A 19,825-nucleotide genomic window follows, 5' to 3' on the forward strand; every position below is an offset into this window, starting at 1 on the left:
AACCCTAACTCTAGCTTTGGAAACCCTAACCCTAACTCTAGCTTTGAAAGCCTAGTTACAAACTCTAATCTAAGAAACCCTAAAAGTAGTTGGAAACTCTCGTTGGAAAGCCTAACCCTACCTTTAAAACCTAGTTCAGAACCCTGACCTTGGTTTGAAAGCCTAGTCGGACACCCTGACCCTAGTTTGAAACCTTAATTAGCGATAGCAAGACTCCTTGGAAACCCTAACCCTAACCCTAACTCTAGCTTTGAAAGCCTAGTTACAAACTCTAATCTAAGAAACCCTAAAAGTAGTTGGAAACTCTCGTTGGAAAGCCTAACCCTAGCTTTAAAACCTAGTTCAGAACCCTGACCTTGGTTTGAAAGCCTAGTCGGACACCCTGACCCTAGTTTGAAACCTTAATTAGCGATAGCAAGACTCCTTGGAAACCCTAACCCTAACTCTAGCTTTGAAAGCCCAGTTACAAACTCTAATCTAAGAAACCCTAAAAGTAGTTGGAAACTCTCGTTGGAAAGCCTAACCCTAGCTTTAAAACCTAGTTCAGAACCCTGACCTTGGTTTGAAAGCCTAGTCGGACACCCTGACCCTAGTTTGAAACCTTAATTAGCGATAGCAAGACTCCTTGGAAACCCTAACCCTAACTCTAGCTTTGGAAACCCTAACCCTAACCCTAACTCTAGCTTTGAAAGCCTAGTTACAAACTCTAATCTAAGAAACCCTAAAAGTAGTTGGAAACTCTCGTTGGAAAGCCTAACCCTAGCTTTAAAACCTAGTTCAGAACCCTGACCTTGGTTTGAAAGCCTAGTCGGACACCCTGACCCTAGTTTGAAACCTTAATTAGCGATAGCAAGACTCCTTGGAAACCCTAACCCTAACCCTAACTCTAGCTTTGGAAACCCTAACCCTAACCCTAACTCTAGCTTTGAAAGCCTAGTTACAAACTCTAATCTAAGAAACCCTAAAAGTAGTTGGAAACTCTCGTTGGAAAGCCTAACCCTAGCTTTAAAACCTACTTCAGAACCCTGACCTTGGTTTGAAAGCTTAGTCGGACACCCTGACCCTAGTTTGAAACCTTAATTAGCGATAGCAAGACTCCTTGGAAACCCTAACTCTAGCTTTGAAAGCCTAGTTACAAACTCTAATCTAAGAAACCCTAAAAGTAGTTGGAAACTCTCGTTGGAAAGCCTAACCCTAGCTTTAAAACCTAGTTCAGAACCCTGACCTTGGTTTGAAAGCCTAGTCGGACACCCTGACCCTAGTTTGAAACCTTAATTAGCGATAGCAAGACTCCTTGGAAACCCTAACCCTAACCCTAACTCTAGCTTTGGAAACCCTAACCCTAACTCTAGCTTTGAAAGCCTAGTTACAAACTCTAATCTAAGAAACCCTAAAAGTAGTTGGAAACTCTCGTTGGAAAGCCTAACCCTAGCTTTAAAACCTAGTTCAGAACCCTGACCTTGGTTTGAAAGCCTAGTCGGACACCCTGACCCTAGTTTGAAACCTTAATTAGCGATAGCAAGACTCCTTGGAAACCCTAACCCTAACTCTAGCTTTGAAAGCCTAGTTACAAACTCTAATCTAAGAAACCCTAAAAGTAGTTGGAAACTCTCGTTGGAAAGCCTAACCCTAGCTTTAAAACCTAGTTCAGAACCCTGACCTTGGTTTGAAAGCCTAGTCGGAAACCCTGATCCTAGTTTGAAACCTTAATTAGCGATAGCAAGACTCCTTGGAAACCCTAGCTCTAACCCTAACCCTAGCTCTAACCCTAACCCTAACTTTGAAAGCCTAGTTACAAACCATAATCTTAGAAACTCTAAAAGTAGTTAGAAACCCTTGTTGGAAACTCTAACCCAGGCTTTAAAACCTAGTTCGAAACCCTAACCTTGGTTTGAAACCTTAATTAGCGATAGCAAGACTCCTTTTAGGGTTTCTAAGTTTAGGGTTTGTAACTAGGCTTTCAAACCTAGGGTTAGGGTTAGGGCTAGGGTTAGAGCTAAAAATGCTTCTTTAATCCCAGTTTGTCGCATCTACGGGAAATTGGAAACCTTTTTTTGGCGGGTGGGGTCAATTACAGCTACTGGCTAATTGTGACAACGCTCACTCCCTAACTTACTTTAGAGTTTGATCCTTCATTGTTCTGATGAGTCGTTGATTTGAGGAAAGTCTTTATCTGTCTTGAGTGAATGATTAATTAAAAGCAACTTGAAACAAATCCATTTGACGCACACTATTAGCAGTCATGCCTGCCACTGCGATGCCTCACTTGCACCACCACCACCGTCGCTGCACTGCTGACTCATCATTTCACCACATCTCCTTTGGCTTGCCAGAGGCCGAGTTGGCATCTTTAAGATGTCAATCAGCCATGAATCTGTTATCACCCGTCAAGAACAAACGTTGGAAAAGTTATTGCATTCGCGTAGTGTTATCAGATGATGGTCGGAGATAACGTCGGCTCGATAAGACTGAGCGAGCGTCATTGCTCAAAGTCCAGTCCAGTATTCATTCTCCTGTTGATAAATGCTAAAACGTTATCCAGCATATCAGACCGGCCTCCCTGTTTTGTCTCTTCTCTCACTGAACGCAAAGTTGGTAGGGCGTCTCTATCAAGGCTTGGCTCGTGCGCCGGGTGAGGTAAGCGGCTGCTTATTGTGTGTGTGTGCGTGCGTGTGTGCGCGTTCCACATGTGCATGTGGTTGAACACACTTTTCAATATCCCAGTAAGACTTCCCGCTTTGGATGGGCTTTCCCCCTAGCAAAATGGCTTCCACCTGAGAGCATAATGTCACCCGCCATTCTTGCTTAAGGCACCCCTCCAGTCCTACTTTGAGGTAGCAGGACCATTTGCTTGATTCCACTCGCCACCTGCCTGCTTCATCCCGATAACAGTCAGTGCTGTCCTATAAACGGTGCTGTATTGGGGTCACTTGATCATCCTCCGGTGTGTTTGTTCCCAGGATTCGGAGGGTGTGGAGATCATGTTAGGAGTGTGTGCCAGTGGTCTCCTCATCTACAGGGACAGGCTGCGCATCAACCGCTTTGCCTGGCCCAAAATCCTCAAGATCTCCTACAAGAGGAACAACTTCTACATCAAAATCCGGCCCGGCGAGGTAAACGTCTAATTTTGTTAATAAGAAACTTTGTGCTTGTTTTAGCCGATCTGATCATTCGTTTTGGCTCTCAAGTTTGAGCAGTTTGAAAGCACCATCGGCTTCAAGCTTCCCAACCACCGTGCTGCCAAGCGGCTGTGGAAGGTCTGCGTTGAACATCACACCTTCTTCAGGTGAGACTTGCAAGAAAAGTCATGGATTGATTTCCATGTTTGGTTCATGTATGTTTAATGGACAGGTGTCCAAAATTATTTTATCCGTGTATAGGAGGTAAAACAAAACAATTAACATGTAACATGCACATGTGTCACATTTAACAGGCTTGTGTCCCCCGAGGCGCCCCCAAAGAAGTTCCTCACCCTGGGCTCCAAGTTCCGCTACAGTGGCAGGACACAGGCGCAAACTCGCAGGGCCAGCTCGCAGATCATTCGACCGGCCCCCTTCTTCGAGCGCTCCGCCAGCAAACGTTACAACATGTCACGCAGCTTGGACGGAGGTAAGGTCCCCCCCCCCCCCCCCCCGCATTGTTCAACGTCCAGAAACGAGCGCCGGCTCCCCTGCAGATCTCATCGGTCTTTCTGCGTTTTCCAGCGCCCATCACAGAGAACCACGACACTCTGATGAGGGACAGCGACAGCGCCGCCAACGCCAGGGGAGACATTATCACCACGGTGACCACCGAAAAGAAGGCGGAGGAAGAGAAGGCAGAGCGGGAGGATGCCCGCGCGGACACGACCGCCGACGCCGGCACCCCGACGGCGGTCAGACAAGAAGCAAAGGTAAACGACCGTTAAGCAGGTGCCCGAAGACAAATACCTTTTTGGAGACTGCGCTCGTTTTATATTGTACAACTTTGAAATCGGTTTTAGTTTTGGAATTTCCTTATGGCTGATGAAAAGAAATCACTTGCTTCTAGTTTAGACTTTGCTTTTCATCTTCTTTGTGCTTGACTAATTTGCTTTTTCCTCCTGTCCTTCCTTTTAACCCCACACTTTTTCTCATGCGTGCCCATGCGTATTGGCCTCCTTTCCCCATCGGCATTCATACACTTTGCACATGCACGCATCCCGCCCGTCCGTCCCTCCATTAGCGCTCCCCCTGTGCCTTCACCGCCAGCGCCCTCGGCTCTGAGCTCTCACTCCCTTCATCCCCCGTGTCATCGACAAAAGTGCGGCGGCGGCGCAGGGAAACCGCGCGCAAGCGGGCCTCCTCTGTGAGCCCGGTCAAGGACGGTGCCGGCCGCCGCCGCCAGCAGGCCCGCTCGGATCGCCAAGCGGCCCTGCTGGCGGAGCGGGCGCTGCTGCTGTCGGCCCGCAAGCGGCGGCTGGAGCAAAGCGGCGGTGCGCGCGGCGGCGGCGGCACGCTCTTCTCCTTCTCCCTGCACCTGCCCGACCTGTCGGCCGTCCTGGACGAGGACGGCTACCTCAGCTTCCCCGACCTGTCGGAGATGCGCTTCCTGCCTGAGTGCGCTCAGAACTTTGTGCCCATCAAGTCGCCGTCGCTCATCCCCTGCTTCCTCTTCATCTTCTTCTTTCTGCTGTCCACCTCCTTCTCCGTGCCCTACGCCCTCACCCTCTCCTTCCCCCTGGCGCTGTGCCTCTGCTACCTGGAGCCCAAGGCAGCCTCGCTGACCACCTGCATAGCCCAGGGCTACCATGACTATGACAGTTCAGAGGAAGAGGAGGTGTGTAAGAGTTGAACCCCTTTAACGCCCGTCCCGTAAGGCGCTCTGCTGTTTCGCCAGTCCAGAGCCGACCTGGAGACTTGTCTTGTCCCAGTGTCTGTCCTACTTTCAGAACCTCACACTCGCTCATCATCATCATCACCGTTTCACATTTGATTGGCTTGATAAGAAAGATAGTAGACACTCTCGCTAAAGGAGACATATTATGCGTTTTCACATTTGGAAAAAAAGTATTTCAAGAGTTGTAATTCATATCTGATTGTCAAAATAATCAAGAATTGTCGCACACTGTTTTTTATTTAGCTCAATGTAGTCTTGACAAATCAGTGAGTCGTTTGTTACCATGACGACCATAGTGACACTGAAGCAAGTGGCCGCTATTTGCGGAAAGATGGCAGCTCAAAAGAAAAAAAAATCGAGCAAAACTCCTCCATTTACAATGGAATTTGTATCCGCTAGCATGCTAATCTGCGCTAAAACTTCAATCCGCTCGCCTTTTGTCTTGAACCCTCGTGTCTAAAATATCGGATTATATAATTTCATACTCGGATGAGCAGGCACTCCAGAGACTCAACGATTTGTATGCCACAATGAAAAAGTCACTTTTCCCCCATAATATGTCCCCTTTGAGTGTTTACTTACTAATCCCTGGCTGAATCCCATTTAAACACACAGCTTTGTGCCTAACCCGTCTCGGTGTCATTATTCTTTTATCCATGAGTCCTTTCAGTCCAGACCGCATGAGAACGCTTCCATGATTCTCAACTCTCTGCATTGCTCCGCATTGAAATGCTAATCCCCTTCCAGTGTAAGTAGGCAGTGCCAAGATATGAGCAAAGGTCTTGGATCTCACATGATCTGCGTGATGTAATGCAGAGATGTGTCAAATGTGCATGGGGATGAGAGCCTTCGAAATTCAGCCAGCAAAGTGGACTGACTGAAGGTTTGAGCTTCCTCTGAGTCTGTTTTGCTTGCTATTTGTGCAGTTGTAATTTGCTCTTCTTTTCATATTCTTTCTCTGTTGTTTTGCGAACCTTCTCTGGAGCGTTCGTCTCGACTCGAAAAATCAACCCGTGCATTTCCATTTTGTTTCCATCTGTCGTTATCTCAAGGCTGAAGTCCTGAAGCCGTGTATTGTTTCACTGCATTTTTACAATGTTGGGGTGTTGTTCTGTTTGTATTCCTTTTTTTTGCCGCTCGGAATGCTTTCCGCGGCTTTGGCAAAGCAGACCGACAGCGAACAAACTGACTTTGCCTTCGACGGGGATATTACTGCCACGGAGGTTTGTACGTCGTGGGGGAGGCACGGTGCCGTTTTAAAGCATGAATCTGCCATGTGCTGAGATGTAATGTCGCGTTTTATTTACTTTACATTGATGTCAATTTGTGCACGTGAAACCTTTGTTATACTAAGTGTGAGTCGGAAAACACAAGTGCAAAGGGCCACACTGAAAGGAGAAAAAGATAAAAATGCAGTACATTTTACTTATCAGTTGTGCCACTATGTAAAAAAAAAAAAAAACGTGGTATCCATCTTACTAGAAAAAAAAACTTGATGAGAACTTTTTTCTTCTCCGGTGTGACCTGATGACTTCACGACACAAGGTACATTGGCAGTTGGCACTTTTTTGTTTCGTTTTTTTCTTCTACATAAAGCGTGACTGATCTTCCTCTTTATCTACCACCCTTCTTGCTACCTATTTCCACATGCCACATTTCTCCGCTGGCCTTTCATCCCCCCCCCCCCTTCTTGTCACCACCACTTCACCTCCTTTTTACTCGTGTCACTATTTCTTCACTCGCTGTCAGTCGGATGCGGACGACGACTCTGAGATGCCCACTCAGGTACGTCGCGTCACGCTTCGCTGCCTGCTGCCAGTGTCCAAGCCTGATAGTTATTTTTTTCCCTACCACCATTTTGTCTTCTTCCGTCCAAGTCAGCCTAGTTGACGCATCTTGTTCGGAAAACGGAAGCCGGGCTTTTCCGTCCTCGGTTGCTTTGTTGAAGCTCTCAGAATCTGAACCCGCCCCTGTTTGTTTCTCCCCTGCAGCGTAGTGTCATAAGACGAGTAAAAGGGGAAAACGTTTTTGTCAAGCACAGTAATCTGATGCTGGAGGTTGGTAAGAAAATCGAAATAATCCTAACAGTACTGATAGAGCATTGTTGTGTCCAGTGTGTCGGGTTTCTTCGAGCAGCTCGAGTTGCTTCTCTGAGTATTCAGAGATGAAACTTCATCTGTCTTAAAAAGGACTAACAGGATTTGGGAGTTTTGTGCCGGTGCTTTGTAACTCACCGCATGTCTTAATTATTGCATCAGGTAGTTTTTTTTTAACTCACGCAACATCGAAAGCTCTAAGATGAAGACGTGCGAATTTTGAAATGAGTTGTGATTTTTTTTTCTCCCCCTCATGAAAAGGTCAGAGGTTGAAATGCCCCAAATTGATTAGATGGTTGACTTTTGTCTCTAAGACTTGTATGACAGTTGCTACTAATTATATTCGACCTCAGAGGCTTGACTGCATCTCATGAGATGCCTACAAAGCATGTAAACAATAAGTTCCATTTTATTTTTGAGGAGGGGTATATTTCCATCCCTATTTTTGTTCATGTTTTACATTTGCAAGATGACTTTGCATACTTGAAGCATGGCAGAGCGTCCCAGCCTTCAACCCTCTTATCATGGTCACCTGGCCACTCGCTATAGGACACAGAGCCCCCCGCTGAGATGGTCAAGCACCAGACCAACATCAGCGAGCTGAAGCGGTCCTTCCTGGAGACGGACGCCAGCGTCCCAGGCCTCACTGAATGGGAGCGGAGGCTCTCCTCGTCCCCGGCGCGCTCGCCCAGATCTGACGAGCCGCCAATGATAGAACCTCTGGAAGAGGAACAGCAGGATGTAAGCACGGGTTGATTAATGACGTGTGTTTAAAGTATCAATAAGACTGGAGCATTATATTTTACGTGGGTGCACATGAGAATATGATGATGGGAAAGAATTTGAGTGCTGCACATTATATCCAACGAGTCTTTTGCCATTAGCAGCTTGATCACATGATTTCTCCATGGTTGGCATTGATTTCTTCTTGCGGTCACTGCGAAACTATTTCTGGGCTACTTCCTGATCACTGATACCAGATGAATTTTTAAGCTGTGTTTATTTTTGTCTCACTTTTTTTCTTCCCTCTGCAGGAAGAAGATGAAAAGCCCGCCGGAGATGAGACAAAGGCAGAACCTAAAGTGACCGAGGTGAGGTTTTCCCCCTCGTCTTTTTTTTTTTTTTTTCCTTTTCATGGTAGTGTTTGCACATGTGTGTATTTTTGCATTGTGTTTCTGCATAGCTGCCACTGTCCTTCCTTCTCGTTGGCTTTGTTCCTTGCTTCATTTTCTTGTGAACTTAATAGCGTCACCGCATGCTGGGTAATGAAAACTCAACATGGTAGGAGAGAGAGGCTTTCAATCAGACAAAAGTAAATGTACTCTGATCCTTGTTCCTTGATGCAATATGATCCAAGTGGGTCTTTAAAAGTCTTGTTTATCTTGCGAATACCATTTCCAATCAGACAAGTGTCTCCCCAGGCGGCAGAATATCTGCTGAAATGCACTGCGGATAGTTCCCTAGCAGACGGAGCACCCCCGCAGGGGATTAGCCCGTCGGCCACTATGGACGATGACGTTTTTGCAGCCGAGGAGAAAACCCCCGACTCCCACGACCAGTTGTCCGAAAAGTCTGTGGATAGGCTGAGCCCGGGTTCCGTCAGAGAGGAAGTGTCCCAAGCTATCACCGACAAAAGAGGCATGCTCATCATCTTGAAGGAGGCCGAGGTGGAAGCGGAAGGGAAAGACGATGTGGGAAAGCTCCTCTTGAGTAAGATGGAGGCGCTGGTGGAGGACGCGTCTCCAGTCAAAGGCTCGCCCAAGAAGGCCATGGCCTCGTGGGTGTCGGAGGTGGCAAGAGCCGAGGAGTCTGAGGTCTTCAGAGTGCTGACGGAGGAGATGCCCAAGACCTTTGAGCAGTCAAAGCCCGACGTGGCTCAGATTACGCTCTCGGAGGCCCCGCCCTTAGCAGTGGTAACTGTATAAAAAGTATTCCCTCATTAACCCCCCCCCCTGGCAGCGGCCTAACAATAAGAGTGACATCCGGTGCTGTGCATGGCTAACTCGCTATGCTGTTCCTTAACAGCCAGTTTACCTTCACGCCGCCGCTTTTTTTTTTTTTTTGCTTGTTTTTGGACCGCTCGTGTTTATTTTGGGCTAATGGCTAAAAACGCCTGCACTTGCCTTGCTTAGCAGCTGCTCCCATAGCTGATGAGGAAAGCAAGTGGATGGGGAACACTTTTGCCACGCTGCATTTCATTGTCATAATTTCAGTAAAAAGAAAATACTTTTCAAGAAATAATTTTTATTCTAGGAAATAGTTTATTTTCCTGTGGTGAAATTAAAATCTTGTTCATAAAAGACTTTTTGTCACACACGTTACAAATTTGCACCTTTTTTATTTGAAACATTCGTGTCAAAACTATTGACACGGATGTGGCAAGGATGTGTTCCAAAATCCAGTATATTTTACTCATAAAAATACCTTTGGTATATTGCAACTTTTACCACATAAATCAGGATTATTTTCATCATAATTATCCCTTTTTTTTAGCTTGAAAGCTAAACCACCTTGATTTGCATTACTTAGCAGCTACTCTCACAACGGGTAAAGGAAAAGAAACGGCTGGGCACTCAAGTAAGACGAGCTTTCGCTGTGCTGCAACATTTTACTCGATGGCGCCACCTGGCCCGCAGCCACCGCTGCGTCTTTTCTCCCCACCTCATCCAAGTCCCCCTCCCACTGAAAACATTGTATGGCTCTACCTGCTAAGCGACAACAGAGCAAGCAAAGCTTAGTTCCGGTATTCCATACAATCCACCAGATATTTCCCCTCCTTTCTTTCTCTCTCTCTCTCGCTCCCCTTTTGCTCTGATAACCCGTCTCACTGTCCTGTCTGTCTGTCTCTTCCTTTCCTCGAATCCGCGGTCTTGTCCTTGCCAGTCGACTCTCGGATGGATTTCTCCTTCTGTGACTTCTGAAAAGGTGACCACACTTTGCTGGTCGGTCATAAACTGACTTTGTTGATCTGTTTGTTTTGCCCAAAGTGTTGTAGAGCAAATGCCTCTCATCTCCCACAGGTGATGTGTGATGGAAATAAAAATAATGATACAATTCATATTTTTTTCTTATTTTTTTCTTTCTAAAAAATGACTTTCTATAAAGTACAACTTGATTTAAAACCAATTTTTTTTTCACGTTATGTCGTATTTATTCATACAATGTGTTCCTAATGCGTCACTAATTTCCTTTGTGACGCAATCATTTCAATCATTTTCATTGACAGGCATCAGCTGACCTGGAGCAGAAGAAACCTGTTGCCATGGAGATGGAGGCAGCGCCGGAAGAGCATACAGTGAGTATCCACACCAAAGGCAGCTAAATACGATTTAGCTAAATCAGAATAAAATACCGTCCGTGTAAATCCAGACTAAGATGAATGCAGTAGTAGAAAGTCGGCGCCATTTCGGATGGTGATGTTTTTCTTGATTGTCCGGCAGCGTGCGGACGCGGTCTGCGCCACAGAGATGCCCGTGGTTCATACAGAGACCAAGACTATCACATACGAGTCTGCTGTGGTGCGTGCCAATAGCAAACTTGTGTCATCAAATGCCGCCTTCAAACTTGGCCCGGGTCGAGTCTCTAAATCTGTCCCGCACTTTGTCAACAGAACGACATGAACGGCGACACAGACCCCGGCGTGTTGCTGAGCGCCCAAACCATCACCTCGGAAACCACCAGCACCACCACCACCACACACATCACCAAGGTCAGAGTTCATCGTTGACACTCGGCATGGAACAAACTGACTCACTTCTGTGAAATGGGCTTTTTGTGAAACCATTTTTTGTTCTATCTAATCTGTCAGACTGTGAAAGGAGGCATTTCAGAGACGAGAATTGAGAAAAGGATTGTCATCACGGGAGACTCCGAAATTGACCACGATGAGGTATTTTCCTTTGAAGCGCTCATTTTTCTTTGGATTTCGAATTAAAATGTCTTCGATCCTTCTCAGGTGCCCAACTGAGCCACTTACAATCAAAGGGGCAAAGCATACTGCCTCAAAATGAATGGAATTGTTTGCTTTTGATTTGAAAATCTGGATAACAGTGACTCCCTATCCACCCCCCCCCCTCCCATTCTCTGCCTCCCGTCTTGGTGACCCCCTTCTGGCGCTGCACCTGTGCACATGTAGGCTCTGGCTCAGGCCATAAAGGAGGCCAAAGAGCAGCATCCTGACATGTCAGTGACCAAAGTAGTGGTACATAAAGAAACAGAGATCACGCCAGAGGAGGGGGAGGACTGACCCAGGTAAGCCAGCCAGTCCAGTCCTGCTCCCCGCTTCTGGCATGCCCGCTTCCAATCTCCCAATCATCCAACAGTGGCCCTCTTCTCTCTTTTTTTTCATATACTTCTATGCTAATGCGTTTTGTTGTCGTGCTGGGGTAGAATAAGGTCAGCCTGAGCGCACGTACACAGGGGATATCACGCTCTCAACTTGTAACGACAAGCCCTCCAATCCCTTTCCGCTAATATCGCTGTCATGCTCATGCAATCTCGTGGTGGAAATGCTCCCCCTGTTGGACATTATTCAAACCCTACACGCCACAAACCCACTTTATGAACCATTTAGGCAACTAGTCCAAATTACTTTTTTGTACATACTATGACCTGTAGGAAGTTGATCAAATACGGATCTATTGACATAGACTGTTTGGCTTCAGCACCAGCAGTCTCTTGAGAGATAAAATACCTGCTCGACCGGCTCGTGCAAACATGCCAACATTCAGCGAAATCTGATCTGAAGCGTACACGGGTGTGCCTCAGTTGGCGGAAAGCTGGCTCGGTAACTCATGTGCAACAAAACTCAGTCAAACATCAAATTTAGCTTAGCCTTTAATTGTTTGCTTTTAGGGACAATTGTCTTCATTTGCAAACACTCTTGAGTGTGAATGTGCATGTGAATGCAGTTGACATAAGATGGCTTGACAACTTGGTTTCATTTGTCAAAGAAAAACAAATAAGACATTGTTTATGGGGGTGATTGGCGAACGCAGCCAACGCATTCATGTGACTTTTAAAAGAATAACCTAAAATGTTGGGACAATCCCTGTTTGACCCCATTCGGGTTCTTTTTGACCCCTTCTCCATGATCACAGCAACAATCCCCAAATTGTTGCAGGTTTGGGATGAGCCTGTGTGCGTGCGTACGTGCGTGCGTGTGGGTGCTTGTGCTTGTGTGACTCAACACTTGGGAATGTTTGCCTTTTGTCTTGGCTGCTTGGTGTATTAGTCCAAGTTTACTTCTAAGTAGAACTACTAACCAAATATTGAATGTTTCCCTTGCAGAGTATTGATGCACACGCGGTGCTGGGGCGACCACACAATGACCAAAGTTATTGTCAGCTTGAAATTCAAACCTCACATTGAGAGATTTTTCTTTTCATCTTGTTTTTAACAAATGCGAACACTTGCGCTCTCTTAAATGTAAAATTTGTTTGATGCCAGCATTGCCGGCCTCGCCCCAGACACCTGTGCTATCTATGCCAAATAGATCTGCTTTTATTTATTTTTTCATCCATACTTGACATACCTGTGATGCTAACACCGCTAGAACCTCGTACAGTGGAACGTCTTAAGGTCGATTAAACACACTGAAACAAATCCACTCAATGGGAAAATTGGATGGATTGGATGTTAAGGGTAGATCAAAAACCAACTTGAATGTGCCGCACACATTTCATTTTCTAACTTAGCTCAAAATTAGCAGAAAGCACTGTCCAAACCTAAACACAATAACAGATTGTATAACGGATTAAAAGTTCCTAATGCTACGACCTTAATGGCGTTTGACTTTGGAGGTTCTGCTGTATTGTGTCCATTTTGTGCTGGTTCCAACCTGGTGTGGATGGAACGAAATATCTGTAGCCGCTTTCATGCGGAGACCCTGCAAAATTGCGGCATCAAGAGCTGTAAGGACGTTCTGGCATGCGGCGTCATCTAACGATACTGTTGCTGAATGTCATGTCACTTCGTCTCTGCTGCGGCCATTTTGCGCACACTTTGTGCAAAAGGGAAAGATTCACAACATTATTGGCACCATTTGGGACCTCAATTCGAGTCTCAATTCGAGTCTCGGTGCTGACATTCATGCACTGACCTGTGTTGTTCCCCCACTATTCCAGGAGTAACCACGACATCCCAGAATTCCACTGTCGACGGCGGGACCTGAAACTCTTCCTCTCCCTTCCTCATACTCCAGCTTGGCCGCTAGTCGCAACCATCCAACCTGCAGAAGAAAGGAACGCATGCAGCGAAGGATGCAATATGGCATTATTGTTATCGTCATCACACATCCAAGCGAGATTATCCCGGAAAAAACTGTACGATGTTAAAAAAAGTAATAATAGTTAAAGCAAGTTGCTTTCACTGCCTTATGACCTAAAAGCGTTTTTATGAAAGTAAGTGTTGTAGCCAGCTTTTTGTTTTTATTTATGAAAAGCCATCACTCCAAACAAGTTGCATAGACGTTTAGCGCGTGCACTCTTTAACCTTCCTATAGATGGATTTCACGTCAAGTATGCCACTTAATACAAACACTTGGCCATGTTCGTTCATCTCTCATTGTTGATTTTTGTTTTTGTTTTTACTTGAACTACATTTTTTTAACAATCATTTCAGTGTTTTTTGTGTGTGTTTGCATCGACGCTATGACGAGGCTTTTCATCAGCAAGACGCCAAGGAAATCATTTGAATGTGCCTGTTCAGGCTTTGAATGTGTCCGCTGTACGCCAGCCCCTCATAGCACCACCCGTCTCCATCGCCAAATAAGTTTAACTCCCGATGTTTGGGAAAAGTGACAGATGTGTGTCTGTTTTGAATTGCAGTTTGCTTCTCCGGTTAATAAAATGTTGACACATCACAATAAAAACGACTGCAATGTGCATCATTTTTGGGACTCATACTGGGGTCAGCAACCTATGATACGTAGACTCTGAAATTTAGCCTACCGCCATAGGACAACCATGGAGAGCCTTTAATATAGTCCAAGCGTTTCAAATGATCTTTTATGTAAAAGAATAGTCCAACAAAGAAAGTGCTGTGGGGGGGCACTTTGGACTATATCGTGAAGGCTTTCGCAATTTGCTAACACATAAGTGTATTTTTGTGACCGAAATCAATTTATAATGATCAGAATGTTCCTGTTATTTTGTTTTATTTTTAGGACTGGCAATAAAATTTGACCTGGGACTGTTTTAGATGATTTGAGAGTCACAAATTAGGAGACATGAAATATGTCTAATTGTTATTTCCATATAAATCAAATTAAACCCTATCGATCCGTCCGTCTATCTGTCATAAAGCCGTAGTGAGTTTTCGGGCATGGCCGAGACGATCTTTGGCTGCAGTAGCGTCTCCAGTGCGCTTGGTGGCGCAGGAGTACTGCGCCATTTCCTGCGCGGCGCGGCAGTCACAACAAGAAAGAGAAGGAAGAGGAAAAACGACAGCAGCAGTCAGTGTGGATTCGTCGTCGACTCGCCTTGCGTGACAACACGGGCAATCGCAAACGGGCTTCGGGTAGGAACCTTTTTCGTTTCATTCTCGAGTGCTTGTGGAATAGAAAGAATGTTTGTGTGTCGAGTACGACCTCCTCGGTGTTTCCGCGCTCGTTTCGCGCCCCTCCACCCCCCCCCCCCCCCCCCCCCTTCCTCTGTGAACAACATGCCAGCGGAGCTTGTGCTTGGTCAAAATGGCTGGGCGCAGTGAAATGTGAAATATCCCCTCTCTCGCAGGCTTGTCACGCGAGCCTTGAACACACCGTCGAAGCTTTAAACGCACTACGAGATTTAAATTAAAGTGCGTTTTCGTTCGTGGCTCGTGCCCATCGCCGTTTAGTTTGTTTTTTTCGGGTTTTGTTTGTTTCCCTGCTTGGTGTATTTAGCTAGTTTAGTTTTGTTTGAGCGTGTATGCGATTGTAGAGGAGGCCGGTGTTTATCATTATACAAGGAGTACAGGGGGAGTAGATGCAGGAGGTGAACTACTTGGGTTCAACTGTTCAGAGCAATGGGGAGGGTGGACGGGAGGCGAAAACGAGTACGGGCGCGGTAGGGTAAAATGTCAGGTAGCTCCGTTTCAAGTGAAGAGAAATCTTTCAAGAGTGCTTTCGAGATGGTGACCAGGAGACAAAGCTGGAGGTGGCAGAGTTTAAAATGCTAAACTTGAGTGTAATCAGTCTGGAAGGTTTCAACGCAAAGTTGAGGATATTGAGATTGTTTGGACATGTGCAGCGAAGGGACGGTGGATAGGAAGCAGGAAATGGAGTCACCAGGTAGGCGACTCTATTAAAACACCGCAAGCATAAAGCTGTTCATTTGAAGCCTTTATGCTGCACCCTAAAATAAAAATTCACCTTAATTGAATCAGTCATTTGAGATGACAGAATTGATAGATTATGATTCCAGGTAGGATTTGATAGTGTGGTGCTCCCAGGGGAAGAGCTACTCTTGAGTTAAATTGCGGCAGGTGCTGATACGTAATTGAAGTAGGTTCATGACAGCAATCGTGAAAAGTATATTACAAAACTAAAATACTTGTTAGTGTTGAGTCTTACTGTATTGATTTCAACTGTATGTGTTGTAGTGGCTGTAAATGGATATGCCTGGAAGAGGCATGGCCTGTGTGAGTGTCTTGGTGAGAGCTGTGGCTGGTAGCAGCTTCTGCGTGAATGTGCTTGTTGTGTTTGTGTTTTACTGTTCTCTGAGTGTTCCATAAATGGTTCAAAAGTGCATAAGAGTGAGTAAGTGAATAGTAGTGTGTTAAAACAAAGTGAATTAGATACGTATAGCAGCAGAAGTGTGTGTGATTTTTGCTCTACGTGAGTTGGCTCAGCAAGCCCCTACTCCTTTCCAGGTTGCTCCCATTCGACACCATGTCTGAATTGTTGCGCTACATCGACTACGACCACAAGGCGACTTTCCTGAAGATGCTCAACCAGCAGCGCATGGAAGGTGAGCACTGCGACGTGGTGGTGGTGGTGGAGAATATCGAGTTCCGGGCTCACCGCTGCGTCTTGGCGGCCTGCAGCAACTACTTCAAGAAGCTGTTCAAGAAGCAGACAGACGAGGACAACTCCATCGTAGAGCTGGACTTCATCCGCTCGGACATCTTCGAGGAGGTGCTCAACTACATGTACACGGCGCGACTGGCCGTACGCAAGAAGGATATCAACATGATGATGTCGTCAGGTCAGATCCTGGGCATCAATTTTTTGGACAACTTGTGCTCACAGAAGCGTGAGCTGACCAACATGAAGACGCGCGAGAACCAGGCGCCGCCCGGCGACCACGGCTTGCGCGCGCAGGACGCCATCCTCAAGGAGCTGGCCATGGAAGAGGTGCGCAAAAACAGCTTCTACGACACCGGCATGGATGGCATGGGCGGCGCGGGAGCCTCGCACGTGCCCCAGCCGCACAGCTACAACACAGGCTTGAGCAAGGACCCGCACACGCACGGCTGGGGCTCGTCATCCTCCGGCGACATGAAGCTGGAGTACCTGCTGTACGGCCACCGTGACCACGGCTCGCTGCCCGGCGCCGGGGCCAAGCCGCTGGAGCACAGCGCTAAGAAGGAGCGGCTTCTCACGGCGAACCGGCCGTACGGCTGCGAGCACTGCCCCAAGGCCTTCACCACCGCCGCCCACCTCAAGGAGCACCTGAAGATCCACTCGGGCTTCAAGCCGCACCGCTGCGTGGTGTGCGGCAAGGCCTTCATCCGCGGGCCCGACCTCAAGCGGCACGAGCGCGTGCACAGCAACGAGCGGCCGTTCGCCTGCCAGCTGTGCGAGAAGGCCTTCAAGCACAAGTCGCACCTGAAGGACCACGAGCGGCAACACCGCGGCGAGCGGCCGTTCAACTGCGGCTCGTGCGACAAGGCCTTCATCAAGGCGTCGGACCTCAAGCGCCACTGGAACACCATGCACAGCGGCAACCCCCGACGCCAGATGGCGCTGTCGCCCGGCGCCTCGCAGCACGCCGCCGACGATCAGCGGGACTGGAAGCTGGAGGCAGCGGCCGCTGCCGCGGCGCACTCGCACAACTCTGATTGTTGAGATGGCTGTGTGGGGGGGGAAGAGGGGAAAAAAAAAAAAAAAGGCCACGAGTGGCATTCTCAAAAGACTACTACTACTACTACTTGTTCTTCAACAATGTTTTGGGGTTTCCACATGTAAAAATCAATGTTTAGTTTTCTTCACAAAGCATCGTTAGAGTTATGGTCTCATTATTACTTTTCTTTGTTTTATGATGCACATCAATGACCAAGATGAGCTTAAAGGAGACATATTATGCCTTTTTTTTCGCCCCTAAGAATTCAAGCCTCAATACTTGTGATAATCAACAGAAGTATAAGCAACATAAGCTGCTCTGCGTTTCATCATCAAAAAGAAGAATATCATATACATACCCCTGTTCAATTGTCAGCTTTTCTTGAGACCATGTTACAATACATGACAAAACTTCACCTACAATTTCTACAACTCGTCTTTGACAACCCTCGAAACGTCTTCTTGAACAGCTGGACTTTGGCTGTGGATAGCAGCTGTCGTGTGGGTACAAGTCACATTCATTGTGGAACTTTTCAAATGCTTTCTCGTTCTTTAATACCCGTAATCACAAAAACCTGACACTTGAATAGGGGGCTATACTTTTCATACCCACAGTATATGTATGTATCAATTCTGAAGCGATAACTTTTAGTCATTTTGTATTCCCTCCAATCATCTGTAACTGAACTATCGAGAAATTAATTTTTGTTTTTTAATGAAAACAAACAAGCAGAATAAATCCTTGTTTTTTCTAGAAAGTAACCAGGACCTATCTGTTTAGTTCTCATAAAATAACAGTGATGAATTTGTTACTTTTTATTCATTTTTTTCTATAGAGAAAAAAGCAACAGGTGATTATTTTTATTTTTTTTTTGCATTTTCCCCCCTTTGATTTTAAGAATATTTGCCAGCGGAATGAGCTTGTCTTTTTATGTTTTAATATTTCTTTAATATTTCTTTTCTAGATGGGTCTGATGACACAATGCAAATGACTTTTTTTGGGGAGAAAAAATAGCAGCCTTGTCATTCTAAAACAAATCTAGATTTCTACGCTCAGAGAATATAACACAATGTAAATAAGGGCAAAATCAAGATCAGGCGAGTGAAGTTATTCCTCTTTTATTTGTTGATGTATTTTAATTTTTGCCATTTTTTTTTCCTCCCCCCTCCAGATCATCTACCAGGTCAGGTTGACCCACAACATAACCGGGGGGGTTCAAAGTGTTCCCAGGCGTGATTAAGGTCTCTTGCCATTCTTGGGTGAAAACAGACAATGTTTGAAACTGAAATGATATGTCCCCTTTAACTTGAGTTGCGTATATTCATGTGGGTGTTTGTTTTTAAATGGATGTGTTTAGTTAGTATTGATTGGTCGCACTGTACGATAGAGCAAGGCGACCTCTTCCTGCGTTTGTCACTTGGCGATAATACCAAAGTGTTGGGTCGCCGTTGACGAATTTACTGTCATACAGTAACACACGCGTCAATGGTTGGTGATGAACATCTGTATATACTGTAGCTTACTTACCCTAATTAGCTTGTGGCACAATTTAGAGTTCACAACAAGGAATTATGCACATACATATATACAAATATAAATATTAATGACATTGTCCCACTCCGACGCTTTGACAATAAAACACCATTTTGTATGTGTTTACTGGTTTGTTTTTGTTGCTGTTCAGAGCGCACCTTTTAATTTAAACGTTTAAGGCCACACACGAAAGGCAAACTGAATGTCATTTAATGGCAAAGCAAGCGATACTACTACCAGAATAAAGTCGCAATGGTAATGTGAGTTACCGAATAATTGTTCTATTCCGCTAACTATAACTGCATTTATATTATTGTTTAAAAAAAACAACAACACTTTATTCTTGGATATGAATGATCAGAAATCCAAACATTACAACTGGCTGCAAAAAGAAGACTACTTAATTCTTGTAGCAATACTTACTTCCCTTAAAAAAAGTAAGACTATATTCTTGTATTTTTTTTTTTTTCGGAATAAAAATTAAACTTTACTCTTGTAGCATTGTAATTATTTTTTGTCTAGAATTCACATCAGAACTTTTCTTGGGGGAAAAAACTTGCCTATCAATCCATTCATTATCCGAACTGCTTGTAATTGTGACTTTCTCAAAATGCCATTTAGTGCTCATCACATGGCTTTCTCTGTTTCTCATCATTTTCAGTGTGGCTCTTATACGCCTTCATATTTAATAATGCACTCAACTTTTTTATTTGGTTTAATGTTTTCCAGTAAAATAAAGATAATCAGGGAGTGAAAAGAATCACACTTCACCAAAGCTTTACTATAGTCTAATATGGTTTTATATAACTGACAGGTGAAACTCCACCCACAGGATGCAAGTCTATTTTTGTATATTTAATGACCTACTGCAACACTCATCTAAATATTACTTGTCATTTGTTTTTATTTGGAAGTAAAACATATCAACTGTCATTGTCTCCTGAATGTGATATATTTGTCATTTAAAAATAAAAGCTGTAGCTTGTTTTTGTTTTCAGAAACGAGACTTTTATTTTGGTCCACTTTCTGGCTCTGCTGCCGTTTGTGGAAGAAACTTGACGTATCACGAGGACGAGCTCGTGCTCCGTGGCGTGGGAACCGGTCACGCACTTTGAGAGTCAAACACGGAAGCCTTGTTGTTTCGTGGCGACGCTCGATGGAGCCCATCGTCTCTTTGACTCACGGGAGGTTTGGGGAGGACAACAGTGTACATTTACGGCTTGGTTTTGAGCCTTTCCAACGCTGCCTTATTCTTACTATGGTCGTTCTGTCAGTCGTAGGCGGAAATGACGTCAC

At 45.5% G+C, this 19,825-nt stretch overlaps 2 protein-coding genes across 16 annotated transcripts in view; both read left to right on the forward strand.

The window, feature by feature from the left end:
- Window positions 1-13,824, forward strand: part of LOC148387834 (band 4.1-like protein 3) — a 36,446-nt gene extending 22,622 nt beyond the window's left edge. For 6 of the 14 annotated variants that reach the window (XM_088395829.1, XM_088395820.1, XM_088395824.1 and 3 more), the window contains exons 9-25: window positions 2,961-3,113; window positions 3,189-3,286; window positions 3,434-3,609; window positions 3,705-3,892; window positions 4,204-4,797; window positions 6,027-6,080; window positions 6,607-6,642; window positions 7,503-7,694; window positions 7,988-8,044; window positions 8,375-8,866; window positions 9,837-9,878; window positions 10,180-10,248; window positions 10,394-10,471; window positions 10,564-10,662; window positions 10,762-10,842; window positions 11,089-11,204; window positions 13,079-13,824. In XM_088395829.1, coding sequence (XP_088251955.1) covers window positions 2,961-3,113; window positions 3,189-3,286; window positions 3,434-3,609; window positions 3,705-3,892; window positions 4,204-4,797; window positions 6,027-6,080; window positions 6,607-6,642; window positions 7,503-7,694; window positions 7,988-8,044; window positions 8,375-8,866; window positions 9,837-9,878; window positions 10,180-10,248; window positions 10,394-10,471; window positions 10,564-10,662; window positions 10,762-10,842; window positions 11,089-11,199 — 2,520 coding nt within the window. In that variant the 3' untranslated portion in view covers window positions 11,200-11,204; window positions 13,079-13,824. The remainder of the gene's footprint in view (window positions 1-2,960; window positions 3,114-3,188; window positions 3,287-3,433; window positions 3,610-3,704; window positions 3,893-4,203; window positions 4,798-6,026; window positions 6,081-6,606; window positions 6,643-7,502; window positions 7,695-7,987; window positions 8,045-8,374; window positions 8,867-9,836; window positions 9,879-10,179; window positions 10,249-10,393; window positions 10,472-10,563; window positions 10,663-10,761; window positions 10,843-11,088; window positions 11,205-13,078) is intronic. The other 8 variants (XM_088395828.1, XM_088395830.1, XM_088395825.1 and 5 more) reach the window with 8 other exon arrangements.
- A 500-nt stretch (window positions 13,825-14,324) lies between these two features.
- LOC148387835 (zinc finger and BTB domain-containing protein 14-like) lies at window positions 14,325-18,653 on the forward strand. Of its 2 annotated transcripts, XM_088395565.1 has the most exons (3): window positions 14,325-14,471; window positions 15,804-16,068; window positions 16,183-18,653. In XM_088395565.1, exons 2-3 carry the CDS (start codon window positions 15,823-15,825, stop codon window positions 16,999-17,001), a joined length of 1,065 nt encoding a protein of 354 aa, XP_088251691.1. In that variant the 5' UTR covers window positions 14,325-14,471; window positions 15,804-15,822; the 3' UTR covers window positions 17,002-18,653. The 2 variants fall into 2 exon arrangements, with proteins under 2 accessions (XP_088251691.1, XP_088251690.1); XM_088395564.1 differs by having other exon boundaries at window positions 15,804-18,653.
- Window positions 18,654-19,825: the final 1,172 nt, after the last annotated feature.

This window comes from Syngnathus floridae, chromosome 14, assembly GCF_059516105.1.
Source record: "Syngnathus floridae isolate MCC-2025c chromosome 14, RoL_Sflo_1.0, whole genome shotgun sequence".
In the NCBI taxonomy this organism is placed as follows: domain Eukaryota; kingdom Metazoa; phylum Chordata; class Actinopteri; order Syngnathiformes; family Syngnathidae; genus Syngnathus; species Syngnathus floridae.

Excerpts from the sequence above, each read along its gene's own strand:
- LOC148387835 (XM_088395564.1), top strand. The coding sequence starts at position 15,823 with ATGTCTGAATTGTTGCGCTACATCGACTACGACCACAAGGCGACTTTC.